Genomic DNA, 20,018 nt, shown 5'->3' on the forward strand with positions numbered 1-20,018 from the left:
AAAATAAAAAAAATTAGTACAATATTTTTCCAAATATGTATTTGTATATTTGTATGTATATTTTTTAAATTTGTAAAATACTTCTAAACAGTAAAGTAAATAAAACATGATAAAATTATATTTTTGTGCAGTTACATTCTTATTGGTAGGAGTCTTTACTGGAAAGATCATAAAGTTCTCATATGAAATTTTATAAACAGTATCAATGATTTATGATCTATAAGATTGTGTAAGTCGTATGTATATTTTAATTGAAATTAGATATTAAGATGTTATTCAATGAATTTTACTTCTTAAATTACTTATTACAACTTACATTATATTTATGTGATTATAATACTTTAGATAGTTGGTATCATAATTAGGGAATACTCGAAATTTTCGATTTTATTCTTCAACTTTTTTCAAAATGATTGGTTTTATAATCCTAAAAAAAAAATAGTTTCAACTCAATTAACATGTACAGTATTTAAATAATATATTGCTGCAGTAGCTTTTCTTATTAACGAAACCGGCTTTACCAGATAATCTCCAGCTACACTTGCAGCCATACAAATATTATATAACGTCTTCATCTTCAGTTTTATCTATTAGGACTATCAAGGTTATAAACGAGGTTGTATTTTTGTTTTACCTAATACTTTTCCAGATAAAATTATATATTTTTCAACCCTCGTTTATTTGTAATTTGATAAATATCACAAAATGCTTCATTCCACGAGACGTATGCTTTTCTTTATAATTTTCTTCCTTATTTGACATGTATTTTGTTTTAAATAATCTTACATACGTATTATTCTGGTTCTAGAACCATATTATTATATGATAATATTAATAATACAAATTATCATGAAAATACATTTTCATTCTCAAATTTCTATCAGAAAAAAAAACTATTTGGATTGGAATTTTATAGAAAGAGTTTACATTTAAAAATAAAAAACAGTTTTCGAACAATTACGTCAACATACATTGTCAAGTAGCGTGATTAGTTTACTTAAGAGAAATGCCGTAAACCACTTCAAAGTAGATTATCTTTGCTTAAAAAACAATACCTGCTATTGGAGTAGTTTGTATTTCAACCAGAATGTATAAATACTTCAAAAACATATTTTAATATTCAGTAAGCTTATATCGCAATAGCAGTTCATTAATTCTATAGACTCTAAAAAAATTGTATTAACTGTATAATAATTAATAACTAAAAATACTGTTTAATATTCACTATGATCAAAGCAACTATATGCTTAGGACTTTTAATTTCCTATTATTCTGTAAATTCAGAGATAATTAGCAAAGGTCTTAATAGTACATACGTTCCGGATTGGTGGCAAACAAGTATCATTTATCAAGTGTACGTGAGATCATTCAAAGACAGTAATGGAGATGGGATTGGCGATTTAATTGGCGAGTATTATGATTGTGTCATATTGGAATATATGAACAAACTTCAACTAATCTCATTAATATAAAATTTAGATGACGTTAAATTGTTCATAAACAATTGATCGTCAGTCAATTTATGGCCAATATAAATAACTACTTAGTTAGCAAATTTATGTATAAATAAAATATCAACATTATTAAGGGGATTGCATGCGGTCGGTTTTTTCAGTCAAAACACATCATTTTTATTCCATTGCACAGACCGAACCAGTGATCCGATAAGTAATCTAAAAACAGACTTTAATTTGCCATGAAGTTTACTTATGATCGGTCAGGGTACTTTTTTCAATTTTTGATTTTTAAATTTGAAATTTTATATAATGTTCATACGTGTTTTATACATAGTAGGAATAAGGTATCAAAAAAGTACCCTGACCGATCATAAGTAAGCTTCATGACAAACTCAAATATGTTTTCAGATTACTTATGAACTAGTAATCAGATAGTTATCGGATTACTAGTTCAGTCTATGCGATGGAACAACAAATGTATGTTATATTAACTAAAATGATGCTAATACAAATTAACCGGTAAATTAATTGACATGATCGAAATTTATTAAAATCTCTTTTTTCTTAAATATTGCCTATACAAAATTCCTTAAGAACCAACCGCATGCAATCCCCTTAACGTTCAAATAATAAAATATAATATTAACGTAATTAACAAAATAATATTATACACAAAAAATGATTAATTTCTTTGTATACTAAGATTTCAGAATTTCTTCTCAGTCGCCCAGAAACTTTACTCAATTTTTTGTACTTCTTTCTCCTTCAATTTACTTTACAACTCACCGTGACAAACATTTTTTATTTCATTGTTATCTTCTTCTTCATCAGCTAAACGGTCCCCAATTCAGGACTAGCGTTACTATCAAAATCTCTCTCCATCTATCTCTCTGATACGCTGTCTGTAAGGTCGCGCTCTGGTCTATCATTGATAACATTTTATTATTATGCATATAATTTTAAATATAATATACTATAAATTATATTGAGATTTTGTCAAATATTAGTAAATAAATAAATATTAACATATGTGTACTTACTAGAAAATGAACGTTAAAATCTTAGATAAGAAAAAATTATAAATTCTAATATTTTTAATTCTTGAAAATATGCATTTTTAATGAAAATATGTCCACATAGTTAGTATTGAACGAATAAATCTAACTTATTAAAAATATTTTTATAACTATTTAAAATTTTAAAACATGCCTATAAATTGTAATTTTAATGATTATTTAGCGTTTTAGATTTCAATTTTATAACTCATCATTATCACATCAAAACATGACCGATATTTAAAATTTATACATAAATTAATACTACCCATTAATAATTTCAGGATTGACACAAAAAACAGACTACTTTAAAAATTTAGGAGTTGGTGCTATTTGGCTATCTCCAATATTCCAATCTCCGCAACTAGATTTTGGTTATGATATATCAAACTACAAAGAGATCGATAAATCTTACGGCTCACTGGCGGACTTTGATCGTTTACTGATCGAGTTCCATAAAGCTGGTAAGTATTTATAACATCGCTGTTACATGACTAGTGTTACCGATTTTGTTGTAACAGCTTTAATTAATTATTAGGGATAAAAGTAATTTTGGATTTCGTACCAAATCACACGAGCGATGAACACGAATGGTTCATTAAATCAGTCAAGAAAATCGCGCCATTCACAGATTTTTATGTTTGGAAAGACCCTGTAATCAAAGACGGTGAGAGGCACCCTCCTAACAATTGGGTAACACCATATTAATTAGTTAAAATTATAAGAATTAATTAAGAATAATTTGCTAAAAATGTTTATTGACTGATAACCATTTTTGAATAAATGGTTTTAAAGTTATCAAAGTTTAAAATTTAAGACGGGAGGAGGGGTGGTGTGTAGAGTTATTTGTATTTGCTTACATCGCTCAACCGCCCTCCACCTCCTATTCTAAACGTTAATAACTTTAAACATAATTATTCAAAGTTGGTAATCGACCAGTAAAACGTTACAGTAAATTTTTCTCAATTTAAAAATTCATTCAAATCTATATGTTATCATTTAGTTTCAAAAGTTGATAAAGCTCTAGCAAATATTAAAAAAGATAAAAATTTGAACATTGTCTAATATTCTACTAGAACATAAATACAAACTTTTTCAAAAAAAAACACTACAAAATTGCAACTAATTAATTCGTTCGACATTCTTATAAAGCTATACTGTGAATGGACTTCGCAATAAAAAATGCGAATACTGTTTAACATGTAATGTTTAATAAAAAAAATCTTTTAGTTATCAGTATTCAATAGTGGCTCAGCCTGGGAATGGAACGAGGAACGTCAACAATACTATCTCCATCAATTCCTTGTAAAACAACCAGATTTGAACTATAGGTGTCCAACGGTCGTGGAAGATATAAAGGTCTGAAATAATGTCTTTGGAAGTGAAAAGTCGGGTTTTGAACGATTTCATTGGTTTTTAGAATACATTGTCGTTCTGGCTTGGTCGCGGTGTAGATGGATTCCGATTCGATGCCACTAACTATTTATTCGAAAGAGAAGACTTGCTCGATGAACCAAAGTCCGGCAAACCGGATTACGAAGACACTGATTACGATTCGCTGAATCACATTCATACGCTCGATCAACCAGAAACATACGATATGGTCCGTGTCTGGCGAGAGTATTTGGAAAAATATGCTGAAATTAAACAAGAACCGTTCACTAAGTAAACAGTACATTTTTTATGAAATAATAGTTATTATATTTTCAACTTAACGTTTCAGATAACGTTATGCGCTCAATTTCCTAGTGTAAAACTAGACTAGGAAAAATGCGTTTTACTCGGTTTTGTGATTTAGAGTAAAAATATTTAGAATAAAATCGAAAGATGATGACATTTTGGAGGGAATGCCGTAGCCGTCTTTAAAAATACTTCATATAGGCCAAGAGTTATTGCTGTATTGAAAAATTAAACAATTTTTTTTTTTTAACGTTACCCTCATATTAAGCCACATATATAAGATGCCTCCGAAATGTCATCATCTTTCCTTTTAATAACGGGTGTTCTTGCTCTACGAAGTAGCTATGTTATGGTTAAAAATTAACGAAAAACGCGGTGATGGTGTAACAAGCAAAAAATTAACCAGCAATACAAAATATACGAGTAATAAACCACTAAAAAAAACCATACTAATAAATTGTCAAATTCAACGTTACCTTAAGATTTTTAAAAAAATCACTCTTATTGAAGTGCTTAATAAATAGGTAGTCTTAAATATAATTTCGTTTATTCCCGTAGGTTCATCATGGTGGAATGTTACTCGCCATTTGACAAAACTATGATGTACTACGGTACTCCATCTGCACCGGCCGCGCACTTCCCGTTTAACTTCCAATTTATTGGGAAGTTTAACCATCAGTCCAACGCGCACGACTTAAGAGATGTGGTCGTATCTTGGATACGCAACATGCCCGAAGGCATGTGGCCAAACTGGGTGGTACGTTAATATGCTTTTATTTATGATAAACAGTATCGAATTCAAAATAAGTTATTTCATTATGATCACACAGCTAGGAAATCACGATAACAGTAGAATAGCGTCGAGACTAGATCCAATGCTTGTGGACGGACTTCATATGATACAACTGCTTTTGCCAGGTACCGCGGTCACGTACTATGCCGACGAACTTGGCGTAGAAGACACTTACGTTCGATGGGATCAAACAATTGATACTGCTGGATTAAACGTTGGGCCCAGACGTTATGAGAAATTTAGTAGAGATCCAGCAAGGAGTCCATTTCCCTGGGACGATTCCATAAATGCAGGTAGACATAATAGTGTAAAGCTAGAGACGATTATGAGATTTTCCAGAGAAATTATACAATAATTATAAGTACATATTTATAATTTATTTAAATGTCAACAGGCTTTTCTAATGGATCAAAAGTTTGGCTACCCATTAATCCCAGATACTGGCGAGATAATATGATGGCACAAACTAAATTTAAGAGTCATTTAAAGACATACAAGCAGCTTGCTCGGTTAAGACAGAGCCCTACGTTTGTTCGAGGAGATTTACATGTGTATGCGTTCTCAAAATGGGTGTTCGGCTTTTCAAGGTTGGTAACAAATTTCCCTGTTAAAGGGCTTTTACACTAGCATTTTTAAAAGTTTGAGTAGGCAATTTATCCGAAAAATATTTTTATTTGTTCACGTATGAAATATAAAAAAAAAAAATATATATATATATATATATATATATTATTAAAAAAATTATTTTTAATTTATCTTTAGTAAATATAAGTAAATAAAACTTACTTTACATTTTAGGAGTTATTATGATCATCCAACGTACTTTGTCATTATTAATCTTGGTAGTGAAATGGAAACTATAAATTTACTGAACGCTAGAAACACGTTGCCGGACATTTTGAAAGTCAAAATATCAAGTATTAACTCTGGTTACGTCACAGGGTAAAAACAAATTCTATAATACTAAAATGATACTTTATGATTATTTTTTTTTTACAATTTTGAACTAACATAATATTGCTTTTACACTTGTTTCTAGAAATCTATTACACTCTGAATACATCACGATGAGACCTAAAACAGCACTCGTACTAACTACATCTCGAATTAACGAAGATAATTATTGATTAACAGGACAAAATTAGATTTAATTAGGATAACTGTACACATTATTGTTTTAAGTCACACATGTTTTTAATACATTTAAGCCTTTTATAATTGTTTGCATTTTTTTTTTTTTTTTTGAGATTGCCAAAGATAATTTTCTTCTTTAGTCAACTACTACAATAACATCCATGACCAAAATCGTTTTCTTATACTTTAAATTTGTAAAAAGAAATGGGATTTAACAGCCAAGACTGGTCGCGACTACAATAATTGGAAGAAACTTAGATGATAAAACTCAAAAAGTGTGCTGAATACATTTTACAAACTGGTATGTTTTTATGTGAGCAATACATATACAACTAATGTAACCGACGGTTTTGCGATTTACAGTATAAATCATAGATTTATATATTATTATTGGATTTTCAACCCTGCCTCAGACGTTTAAACGACGTGTCTTGGGCTAAAATACACTGTAGGTATTGCGATCCCAAATAGTTTATGCATTATATTATTTGTGAAAACCGTTAGGATTTTCGTGGAGATGAACAAAAAAATAAATTGTACATAATAAGTAGTTACGTCACCGTCTTAATATACCATGGGCATAACTGTGACGTGTAATCTGTATTGTATAAAGTTTCACTGGTTCTTTGGGCGTGTTCGGGGTAAGAGCAGTGTACCACCACCATGTATAGAAGAAAAAAAAGGGAGCTGCCGTGGTCGTGGTCCGTAGAGTGGCCGACCCACCCTAAGTACAATAATTATCGGTTAACTCCGAAATTGTTTGTGTGTGTGTGTGACAGGATAACGCTAAACCAAATATTTTATTATACATCGAACGGGAAAACAGTTCTCCCGAAAAAATTCATTCTTACACATACTTCAAGGGTTCGGCTTTCCAAACATAATTGCTACACACGAATACCTATTTAAATATTAGGTTTGCCTAGTGCTGGGTATAAGCTTTGCAGGTATAATTTAGAGGACCCTGAAAAAAAAATTGTGATCGTTTCACTAGAAATTGTTCTACAAATCCATCAATGGTTTGGAACCACCGGAAAAGCCTATATGAAATATAGTACGATTAAAATAATATAGTTGTAATTTAAGTTTTGTACTAGTTTACACAGTACTGCGTTTTTATCTACGACCTTACTTATCTGGATCACTTTCACTTAAGTCCGCCGACAGTCAACCTTCTCCATTCTGTTACTAATATTTACAGCATTATTTTTTTGTTCTAAGTGTCAAAGGTTACAAATTTAGTTTTATAGTTTAATTTGTATTTTATACATTAACAAAAACTAAAATATAAAGTAAAACTTTAATAAAAGAATACTAGTAATAATGAAATGAACTTTACAACGATTTCTGTATCAACAAATGTATTAAATAGAATCTCTGGTTGTCTGATAAAAAATATTAACCATAGATTTTAAATATAATTTCTGTGCATGCTCATTGAAAGTATACACCAGACTCGTTAAATAAGATGCTCTAAAAAAGTCTCAGCTAAAAATGTAAACAATAAATTGATTCTGTTAACTATTATTTATATTTAGTCAATATTTCAACTATATTATAATACTTTTTGTGTCTGGACCTACGATCACTTAACTACTAAAATGGTTTATTCGTGTAGCAAGTCTATACAGATCAGGAATTATACAGAAATGACGCTGTATAGTGCGGAAAGCTTAAAATGGTTTTAAGTTTGTTGAGGGGGGCGGGGTCTTTATATATAAATGTTTAAATCTACAGTTCAAATTTAAAAAAAATCAAGGAATCAGTTTATAATTGTTTTTTTCTATGTGTAGTTTTAGAACATCGGATCTGAAAATTTGATTGATCAATTAATGTGTTACTTTAAAATAATATAATTAAATAAATGCTGTAAAAGTATTCAATTATTAACAACTATGACCAAAAAACAATGTTAAAATGTTAAAAAACTTACACTGGGATGAACGTGATGTTTTATCACTCATACCTATGACTTATAAATAACACATAAAACTATTATTAACATAATCATAACTATGTGTCAGGTTTTTAATACTAGAAATATAATTTTACAATACAATAAGAATGACAATTTTATACTATTGTCTTTTTACTCACAAATTATAACATATCTTATGTGTTAACCGAACCATATAATATTTCTATGTATTTCATATTCAAATATATTATATGTAATCTGATATATCTCAAAATTATCTCTGATATGAAGCCACCTGTGTAAAAGACATTGGTCCAAATTGTAAAATATAAATATACCTAGCGTACGCTCGTCTGTACCGGAGTTGTATGTCTGATGAGTTGAGATGGTGCGGTGATCTGAAGTGGAAGCTGTGTATGTTTTCGATGGGGGAGAGGGAGAAGCGCATACCTGTCATAAACACAACTATTATCCTTAAGCAACCCCAATGTAAGCATACACATTGCCTGTTTTCTTTGATCGTCCCACCCTTTGCGTTCAAATTCCCTTATTTTCAAAATCAACATAATATAAAACTCATTTATTATTTTCTATGTACACAACAAATACAGCTGAAATCCATCTATAAACCGTACATTCCACTTTAAATATGCGAATCAAATATATAGGTTACCGTTTGTCTTTTTAAAGTTACATTATAAAGCTACCCATTAAATGTATAAATTCACCATTGGATGAAATTAAAATTAAAAAAAAATTCCACATTAATTTAGTTGATAAACTATGAGCTGGAAAATGATATTTATTTTTAATACCTACCGATATTTTCGTATTATAACAATAATACTCATTGACCGTCTTAATATAACAATACAATATCATACAGTGTAGTTAACGAAATTCGGGACCATTATTCTTATACTAACGACGAGTAACGGTTCTTGATCAAATACTTCCATCCTTGCTGAAAACACATTTTAGGCGGTCAATTTGTACGATTTTTTTCGAAATAAAAACAAATTCCAATAAAATTATACCGATGAAAGCCGAGAACAAACACTATACCACAATGTCAAATAACAACTCACCCAATTAAGTAATGGATTTTAATAAGGCGATTCGTAATGCTGATCTTAAGCGATATAAATATAATATCAATATATACATATAATACATATGTACGACTATCGATAATGCGACATATTGGCTCGTTAGTGATCTTTTCAAAATCAGTGACCCCAGTTGTCATCCTCCCTCGGAAGGTTTGCGGTGTGCACTCGTGGCTCTATCGAATTGAATGTTGTACAGAAGGGGGAAAAAATGCACATAATATTCTCATCTCATCCTGTAGTTCCGGAGACGGAGTTGTTTATTTGCTATCTGTCCGCCCCTACACACACACACACACATACAAACGTGCAAACCCCAGCCCAGTGCCCATAAGGTTTGTGGGTGGGATTCAAAGGTTGTGCGAGAACAGCAGATATTATTATTTATTGCTGGCGGCGCACTTGATTCCGAGTCATTGACTCCACCGGCGTCCCGTTAAACGGTTTAAAGGCGCGTGTCCACAGCCCTTTGTCATCCGGCGGTGTGACTTGTGTGTGCCCCGCCGGATGAATAATAATCACAATAATAAAAATAAAAAAAGACTTTTGCATCGAAAAAAAAATTAATAAAAAAATTATCGCGACCGAGGGGTTATAAATTTCAAATATCGATTAGAGAACTTTCACAAGGTTTGCTGTTGTGCGTGTATGTGATTTGGCTAGTACCCATTGCCATGCCGCCGCCACACACCGTTGTTTATTATTAATTTATCAATAATTTACGACCCTTCTGAGACGAGGGTCGTTTATGTTGTCAAACCCCTTTCTGTCGCTAACAAGATATGTATAAGAATATATTTTTGCTTAGTAAAACGATTAGTTTGTGTTTGGCCAACGGTAGAATCCGATAAGATTAGAAAACAATCGACATCAATGATATACTTACGGTCTCAACTCTCAAACCATTTCGCTACATGCATAATTACTTAAAACGCTACATAATATTTTTTATAAAACTATTGAATTTTCAAAAAAAGAGTCAACACGTAGGGTAGTCACAGGACTGTAAGGATTATAATCCAATTATGGGTAAATACTTTAAAATTGTTTATGTTGAAAAATTTAAGAAATAGTATAAAGTGTGGTATTATTTTTATTTGCGAGCGTTAATCAACCGCTCTCGTCCTAAATTTTTAACTTCAAAAGTAATTACTACTTCATTCATAACTGATCATCAACCAGCCAACATTTTCATCAAATTATTATTAATTAAAAAAGTTAATTGATTATAATATACGTTATCATTTAATTTTCACAAGTTAATAGATATTTGGTAACTTTATAATATTGTGCAAGAGCATAAATGACAATATTTTAAAACTACTTAATTGTAGTTATTTTCCGAGAATATGTACGTCTAACGTTATATGGATCACCCTGTATAACCTCATTTATTATTTTTAGAAAATAAAAGTGTTTTTATTCTAGTATTAAAAGTTGACAATTTAACATATTTAAAAAAAAATGATTAACCATTAATCAAACTTTATTGCTCGTTTGGTTTTGTCAATAAAAAATATAATCGGGAATAAAACATGGTGCCATTGACAAAAATGATAAAAGTTATAAACTTTTCTAAAAAAAAAACTTTAATAAATACCACGTAAAAAATTATTATTGTAAGTACCCGGCGACCGGGCGTGTTGATCTGGACCGTTTAATATAATGTTGGAGTAGAAAATAAACGAAATCGGTAATATTTAATTACCAATGCGTTCTAATAATTATTTTTAATTAATTATTTCCTAACACCGAAGTTAGTGTATTAATTTATATCAAAAAACACTAAATAAAATGGCTTTTGGTACAATATTAAAAAAAAATAAAATTTTTACTAAAACAAATGATTTAGCCACACGTTTTTATATTTTTGAAATTCCCCTATTTATAATACTAATATATTGGTAATAATTAATACAAATGTAATTAAAAATTTTAAAAATGTGTTTAATATATTGATGGTTGATCGTTCAAAAATAGTCACAGTAAATATTTGGCGGTTGAATTGCATACAATTAAAGTGATGAACGCTTTCCCAGTATAATGAGATATGTTATTATACGATCATGCCCATATTTAGCAGTTCGGTATAGCCAATTTTTCGAATAATCTTAATTTGAAGCAGAAACAAAACAGTTCGCTCGTTTTTTTGTTGTATATTATCGTGTTATATTTTTTTTTTACCAACTGTTCTTGGGCTTAACATAATAATATTTAGGTGCACTAATAAAAAAATGTTACTTTTTAATCAAATTCAAGAAGAACCGATCCACACGACGATCAATCACCATGTCACTACTTGTTTATTTCGATTGCAATAAAAACAAAAATGTACCGTCTAATAATATCCCGTGGGGTCAAAACTAAAGGGGTGACAAAACCATGTTTCGTTAACCGTATTAGAGGTTCACACGTAAGCTATGAAAATACAACAAGCGCCCATACTACCATATAGACACGTGTTCGCATGATAAAAAACAATAAACTATTTATTACTAAGAGAAGATGAATGGTCTGTTGTATAATATTATGTTTTACTATAATATTACATAGAATCTAATACTCTACTATAATATTAAATATGTTTTAGTCGGTAGTGCAAGTTTGTGCGTTTATGTATTTAATGTCTATGAAAACATAATTTAACGAATAAGAAAAGATATCAAGTAGAAGATAGTGGGGGAAAAGAAATCATATCCCAGCGTAGCCAAACGAAAATATTACAATTTTGCCTATTGCTGGTACTGACATTTGCAGAAGGGTCTTAACAAGAGACACACACTGTTCGAATGGGATAAGGAAGGAAACAGGAAGGAAAGAATAAAGGGCTCGTTCCCTTTTGCCAACTTTTACTATGTAGTGGTATAAATGTATTTATTTCAGTTAAAACAGAATAAGAAAAATACTACTTTATACCGTTCCACAAGTAAACACAAACACAAAATAAATCAAATTTGAAATTATTTCTACATAGAACATCTAGTAAATTTAAATTGACTTCACTCATAAAGTAGATCACCTATCCGATGAAAAGAAAATATCCTAAAGAAATGAATTGTATTACTCATAATAATAATAATAATAATTTTATATTTTGTAGCATAAATCAGGGTATATTGATTATAAAATTGGTCAAGAAGCGACAGACAAATATTATTTCGAGCGATTAATAGATGATTAATTATATTTCTAACATTACCATCTAAACCACACATGACAAGTGTGCAGATTTTCGCGTAGCAACTTTATAGATCACAAATCGTCTATGAAAGCTATATAAGTAGGCCTTTTTACTTTTAAACTTTTTATTAGGAAAACTCTATAAAAGGGGGAAATTACACTTAGACCGCAGACTACGGCCCGTAGTCGATTTCTAGATTGATATATTTGGGTGAATCAACTGTTTAAAGGCATTGGAAAATATTTTAAAATTTATACTCGATCCACAAAATCACTTTCCATTGATTTCGCATTATACATTTTTAATTACGAATAAATTGATTTGAAGAAGTATCTAGTTAGATAATTTTTGGAATAAAAAATTAAAAAATTATATTTACATTTTTTACATAAGCTTAAACCAGAGAATACATTTTAATAAAAAAAAGTCGTTTATGAAAATAACAGGGATTTAACCAAGTCTGTTACAACTAAATATTACTTAATTTTTTTCCTAATTTAATTTATGTGTACATTAATTGTTAGTTATTATTGAAATGGATTCTTCATTTCGCTGATAATTGATATAATCTATGAACACATCTTTCAATTTTTAATAAATTCTCCGATTATCTATGGTATTTATTCGCAGTCTAATACGATAACGCTGATAAAGAAATAATTGGTTACAATTGTTCCAAATGACCAGAAAAAAGTTTGTTCCAATAGGATAATAATCCTAGTCAAAATAAGTTAGCCCTTATATTAAAAGTAAGATGATATTTTTCAATAACATATAATTCAAATAATTGTTATCGCTCTGCGTGTTTGATCGTTTCAACCAACATAATATTATTAAAACAATATAGTATAATGTATTGGTTAAAACGATCGAACGCGATTAATATTCGACGGGGTGTGATGATAACATCTTCGGAAAAGTCAACAATAATTTAACTCATTGCCGCCACAAACGTGGGCCCTTTCCCATTATTGTAATCCCCATCGAACCCCCAAATGAATCTTTTGTCGACAACGGATTACCATTGCGATTGTGATTATTAAAACTGTGTAGCAACCATAATGGTCCGGGAACGGCGCGAGGGCTTAAAAACAAAGTCGCCGGTGTTGGGGTTTTAGCTGCCACCGTCATTGCCGTCGCCCAAAGTAAGACGTGTGGTACAATAGCCATGTTCACCCTTGGCATACGTTTAGAGGTGAGGGGACCGTGAATTTATACATATATATACATATTTTTTTTTATTAGCTTTATGACTCACTAAAAAGATTTAACCGCGAAAAAAAATTTAAATAATAATATATACAAACATTTAATGAATTCTAAAATCAATCAAAATCAAATTCAATCATCCGGGATGACATTTTCCCTCCATAATATTAGAATTAATAAAATGCATTTTTTTACGTTACAGTGTCCAAGTAATACTTTTCAAAACCAAAGTTACCCAGTTAAAATAATATTTTAGTAGGCAAAAACACCAAAACACCAATGCCCAGTAGCCTATCCTGTTTTGTAACTATGATAAATTACGCTTACCAAGTTAGATGATATTATTAGGATACTAAAAAGAGAATTTCAAAACAAAACTTAACTTAAAAAATTTAATTTCCCTTAAAAATGGGATAAACTGTTTTCTCGCGTTTAATTCTACTTAGAAGAAAAAGGGAAGTTTGCAAAATATCAAACATGGCGATGCATTAATTTAAATAATACTTGTTTGTTTAAATAATAATGTATTTGAGTCATTTAACTGTTTAAAAAAACGTACGCGTATTACTTATATTACTATTTTTTATTCAACAACTATTTTATTAAAGACAATTAAAAATGAAATTGGATAAAACAATTTTTAAAAAAACGTTCTATCTTAACATTTCATCAAAGACATTATTAATTAGTAAATGTAAATACGAAATAATTTTCATTGACATCAAAACATATTGGTCTTCTTGTTATATGTTTATAGTTAAGTTCTGGAGTATTCATAGGCAATAAAAAAATACAAAAAAAATATAAGGGACTATTGAGAATCCTCCTTCAACTTGTGTTTTTTTACAGTAACGAACCTATATTATGATTGTGATTTTTAGAAAAGGAGTCTAATAATATATAGCGTTGCCAACTCCTGCTGTGACTGTTTATATGCCATGCAAGTTTTCGTAATATTTCAAAATCGATACAATATTGCATTGTAGAATCACCGAGTGTGTATTATCGTTTGAATCAATAATTTATTATTTCTATTAAGTTACATTATGTTCACACCCTTGCACACGCATATACTAGTTATGTCTGTGAAACTACGTATTTCGTCCAAATCCTTATCGTAACTAAGAAAGGTTAATTTACAATTCACAAGTTTGCGTCCCAGGCTCAGGTACATCTTATAAAAATAAGTCCGAAAAATAAAAAAATATTTGATAATACTAGTTGCGTCCCATTTAAATTTAAGAGGGTTTTACCCTATACAAATTGTTTATTGACACTTCCAATTTTTAATAATCTAACTGATTGAAAGTTAACCAACTTTTAAAAGAGACTACAACCTACAGTTCATTGTTGTGTACTGTCATATCTCTTTGTTGTCATTAAATTCTTTTTGATAGCTAAATTTATAACCAATTATTTCTTTGGAACTAAATACTATATCAAATTTGGTTTTTAAAATTTGTTTGAATGTGTTTTTAATGATTGTCCGGTTGTAAAAATAAAGTAATTTTTTTTAGTTTGAGAATAAAAGGTGAAATTTATCCAGAGCTTTATTCGGATCCATGATTTAAATACATTTCTGTACTTGAAATAATTTTTAAGTACTTATCAATAGAACATGTGGCATTTAGTGAAGGCCTTTTTGTGTTACGATAAGATCTGGATTACAATTTAGAGGTAATTTGGCCGCAGTTTGTTCATACTTTTAAGACTTATCTGGCCTCGAGACGCAACTAGTATGCTCCGATTTATACGTTTACCGGTGAAAGATATTAGTGTTCCAGCTAAGGGGTAATATTATCATATTATAAATAAAATTATACATAACTTGAAGATTATAGTTATGCAACTATATTATCTATCTACATTCGACCAAGACCAAATCTTTTCGAAGCAACATGATATTATAGAATAATTATTATTAATTAAAAAATAAAAACGGTCACAACAATCTGCATTTAACTTGTTATTTGAACACAAACTTATTGGCCAGGAACATATTGTTGTGAATCTATAGGTTGTCATTATATACAAATGTTATTTAACACAAACAAATGTATTTTAATTATCATTTCTATTGTTCAATTATGTGCTAATACTACTGTATTAGTAATAGTCATGGTATTTTTTATCTCGGCATATTTCATGATTCTTTTGACAATAGGGCCAATGGTTTGTGGGTTTTTTTATTAGGCAATCCGGTCATATTGTTGATATAATCCTAGACATTTTAAATAAAACAAACATGATACATTATCAACAGCACAACTCGACGTTTTTGTATGATTTTACTCGAAATTTGACGTCGAGTTCGTTTTTAAAAACCATAACCTTTACAAGTAACGAGTCGAGCAATTTTTTCAATCGCAACAGCCCGGGTTTTTGTTTCATAATGGTGTCCACGACCAAATCCATTTGTTTTAACAAGTTTTTTTCGTTCTCTCCTATGATTATAACAGATCCTTCATTTGCATAATTTTCGCGAGACGAATAACGCATTTCTATACAATTGACAAGTACAATCTATTAGTTGAGGACATTTTGCTACAAAACATTTTATTAAATCAATTATGTTCACCTCTCTCATATGCGATTCCTCGGTAAATTTGTTTCATGGATTGGTGATTTCTTATTAGTTCATCCACGAACATTTTAAAGCCGCTACGGTGAGTATATATTAAGTAGTAATGATATATTAATAATAATGTTCATTAAAAATATGAAAGTAATTCTCTATCAATGATTATAATATTAACCTTACCCTTGGGCGTACTCGAGAGCGATTTTCATAATTCTATATTTCTCGAAATCATTTTTATTTGTGTTTTTGAATGATTCTACCAGCTGTAACTCGAACTCTTGGTATGTCCCATCATTCAGAGCATTTTGCACAGATTCATAAAGATCGGCCACCTGTTTTCAATATGTATCTTAATTATTAAGTTTGCCCAATGGCTACTATGGACGCGTACGTTACTTACTTTGTGCACAAAGTGATTCATGTTGCTGAATTTCCTTTCAAATGGTTCCTCGTACGGCGGTTCTGTCATCGTAGGGTAACGCCATCGTTGCTTTTTATCCGAAATATTTTGCGACCTTTATGAACACAATTATAGCGATGATCATGATTTCCGTATTACTGACAATTTAAGAGTTATTATAAATGTACGACACGTGATTATTACAGATAGTCGTATTGTTCCTTGAATACGGACAACAAAACGGTAGTAGGAGTGTTTCTCCACAACTCAACCGGCAGGGGACTATTTTTCAAAAAAAATCGTTCCGCCATGGCCTTTAAGACGTAAGCATTATCCAACATCAAATTATCACCGGGAGCGGCTTGCTCGTCGCTGTTTTCCATCAGTTCGTCGAGCATCCTAGCCATGGTCAGTTCTGTTTTTAAATCACTTACGGTTTTCTGTATTATTATTAAATGTCAATAAATTTCATTGTAATTACACGCGATAAGTATACTTGGGCGATGCGAACCAAGAAAAAACACCTTGGGTCGGAAAAGTCAAATTTACAGCAAAACGATTTGTTTTTTTACAAAAAATCCTTACTCAATGCTATTAATCGGCAATGCTGCTTCTCGTGTTAAGTTTGTTTTTCAATTCTCGTAGATTATTAAGAATAACAACATAAAAATAGGTACATTAAAAAAAAATGAAACATTTTCCCACTAAGGAACCTATTCACGGACCGCATCGCATCTGTATGTTTGCCTGCAATTTTTCCACTTGTATGTTCGGGTGAACGATCGAAGTAACGACGGGGTTCGTTAAACGCAATCCACGTAAAGTTTCTCCTAGTTTCAAAATCGACAATGCTGAACTTACCTCTTGTTTATCGGGTCGAATGTGACATATTAACCTGGAATATACGCCACGTGAACAAGATGAATTCGTATGATTTCTAGGGTTTGCTTGTTCCAAAAATTACATTATCAAGAGGGTATTTTTTTTTTCAGTTTAAAAGCTCCCATAAAAATAATAACGTTAAAATAAATTTATAGAAAATCGGCAAAAATTAATTTTAAAATCGATCTCACAGTTTTAGCCTTATTTTATGTTTTGCCAACCTTAAGTTGCTTCCAGGCGATAACGCTTTGCCGCAATAATCTATTAACGGCGAAAGTCTACCGTTGAAACGTAGAAACTTAGTCGGATTTTTTATTATATTCAATTGGGAAAACCGCAGGAAAAATGTGACCAGACTCAATTTTGTCTGTGTAGCTTCTACGTTGGGATATTTACCGCCAATTCCCATAGTGTCGATCACGTGGATCTGTTAATGAAACGTAAATTTCTCAATGTTAATTAACGAATAATGTACTAGAAAGCGAGTAGACGTGGCACATACTTTGGCTAGTTTTCTATTGTCAAATTTTGGATAATTATTTACTGTACACACATGCAATGTAAGTATAAAATTGCTAGCACTCGACGTATAGTTCATCTTTGACGTGGTAGCCCGCCTACAGGTTGCTTTGGACAATAATGCGATTCCTTCGGCAGCCGAATGGATTGTTCTCTTTATCACTCTCTAAATGATTAATTATTTAACATTAAATGGCTAAAAATCATGCCAATAAATGAGGTGTTATCCATTTATTTATCTTTTTATTAAAAATAGGCTTTAAGATCATATTTATTTTATAATGAACCTAACCTAATCAGCCAAACATTATAGTAGTTAATTTATTATATTTTATCATACACCGCATCATTATATACGACTTAATACCGGTATATTTACACACAATACATAAACAAACTTAATAATATATTCGCGAATAATTTTTGTTGTTATCAATTACTTGTACCTACGTAGCCTCAAAGAAGGGTAATAATAACAATAATAATTACTTTAACGCATCGCCATAAATAATACTATAAATTAAATGACTTTTACTCGTTTTTGACGACAAGTATGAAAAATAGTGTTGCGAAGTACCCTCATTTTATTTAATGAAATATGTGTCTCTCACAACTTCATTACACTGTCGTAGTCTTTATTCGTATAAGTTATTTATGACGCATGATTTATGGGCCTGCTAATGCGTCTAGAGACTATACTTACTTTATTATAAACCTTATAGGATATTTAAATTTAAATAATAATATATTTACATTTCATACTATATAAAATCCCATTCGAGTAATTTTTATAATTAAAAAAATATAGAGAATTTAATGGTTAATGGTCATCGTGACAATAATGCAAATCGGCATAGGAAAAACGAATAATTTGAAGCAATTTAAGCAATAGTTTTGATATATTATAATTTAGTTCTACAATACAATAAAATAAAATTATACAATTTGTTTTTTTTAACAATATTAAAATAATGAAATATTACACGACATATAATAGATATTAAGCAGTATAATCATTTCAATTAAATTTACTGTATAGATTACATTTTAATGATATTAGAGGTTTATATTTTTTATTATATACATTTTTTATAAATATGAAAAATTAAAAATCTAAAATTAGATAAAGCATAGATTTATATTAAATAAATCATCACAAACTATTTACTAGGTATATATTATATGGCGTGTGTTAATATAGTAATTTTTTTTTTTTTTTGTAAAAAAACCTTGGTATTGTGATTTGTACTAAAGATTCTGTGTTGTCACTCCTAATCAACATTATAACATTTGATAACCCCCTTAAGCTTACGGCGCTATTTTAGAATAAGTAATTAATTGAAGTTTCAATACAAATCACCAATGTTGTTTTTTGGATCGGCTTAGGAGTTAAAGGGTTTGGGTCGACAGACTATTCCCTCTTATAAACTATTAACTGTAGTGTAGTGTAGTGTTTTTTCAAAGCACACACTTGCATTGATTTCTGTACGGTTGGATACTCGAGAAGATCATAAACTGAATTTTTTTTTATTTCCACACAGCTAATTTCTAACGTAACCTCACGTTCTTCTTTCCATTTCTGTTTTGCTTCGAACACATGATCGACGAGTCTCGACGCAAAGCCTCGATTCTAAACGACATTATACATAATCGTCACGCGTGAAGCTAAATATATATTACTTAACTTTAAAAAAAAACTTTTACTTGGAAATCATTAAACGATCCTAAGATCCCGGTCGTCTTACCCGAACGAACAGAGCCGCAAGCCATTATAACAGCATCGACCCCTTCTAGAGCACTAACAATTAATACATTTACCTAATTATTTTCATGAATTCTGTTTGAATTTCAATTATCATTACCCCTCAACAATATCCTCGATTATAGTGTAAAATATTTCGGATCTGGAATCTTTCTCTGTAAATAAACGATGCGCTGTGAACGACTCATTTGTCACTCGGAATGTCTCCGTTCTTTTTATCTTAAAAGTTTTCTTTATCGAGATCGACTAACAGCAAAGATATTTTGGAAATTATACATTCAATCGAGTTATCTTTAGATATTGTCCAACTGTATTAAATTATTGATATTATAACGAAC

General features: G+C 30.2%; 1 protein-coding gene across 1 annotated transcript; it reads left to right on the forward strand.

Annotated features, from left to right (window-relative positions):
* The first annotated feature begins 1,115 nt into the window (after positions 1–1,115).
* LOC126833558 (maltase 2-like) lies at positions 1,116–6,203 on the forward strand. Its single transcript, XM_050564975.1, has 10 exons — positions 1,116–1,407; positions 2,797–2,976; positions 3,051–3,205; positions 3,743–3,871; positions 3,933–4,177; positions 4,751–4,949; positions 5,023–5,278; positions 5,380–5,572; positions 5,784–5,927; positions 6,025–6,203. The coding sequence occupies exons 1-10, from the start codon at positions 1,227–1,229 to the stop codon at positions 6,110–6,112; spliced, it is 1,770 nt and encodes a 589-aa protein (XP_050420932.1). The 5' UTR covers positions 1,116–1,226; the 3' UTR covers positions 6,113–6,203.
* Positions 6,204–20,018: the final 13,815 nt, after the last annotated feature.

The sequence above is a fragment of the Adelges cooleyi genome, unplaced genomic scaffold (assembly GCF_023614345.1).
Source record: "Adelges cooleyi isolate 19-005CV unplaced genomic scaffold, UGA_ACOO_1.1 ACOO_flye_CR_arks_rails_tigmint_CR_PRNA_2, whole genome shotgun sequence".
Lineage (NCBI taxonomy): Eukaryota > Metazoa > Arthropoda > Insecta > Hemiptera > Adelgidae > Adelges > Adelges cooleyi.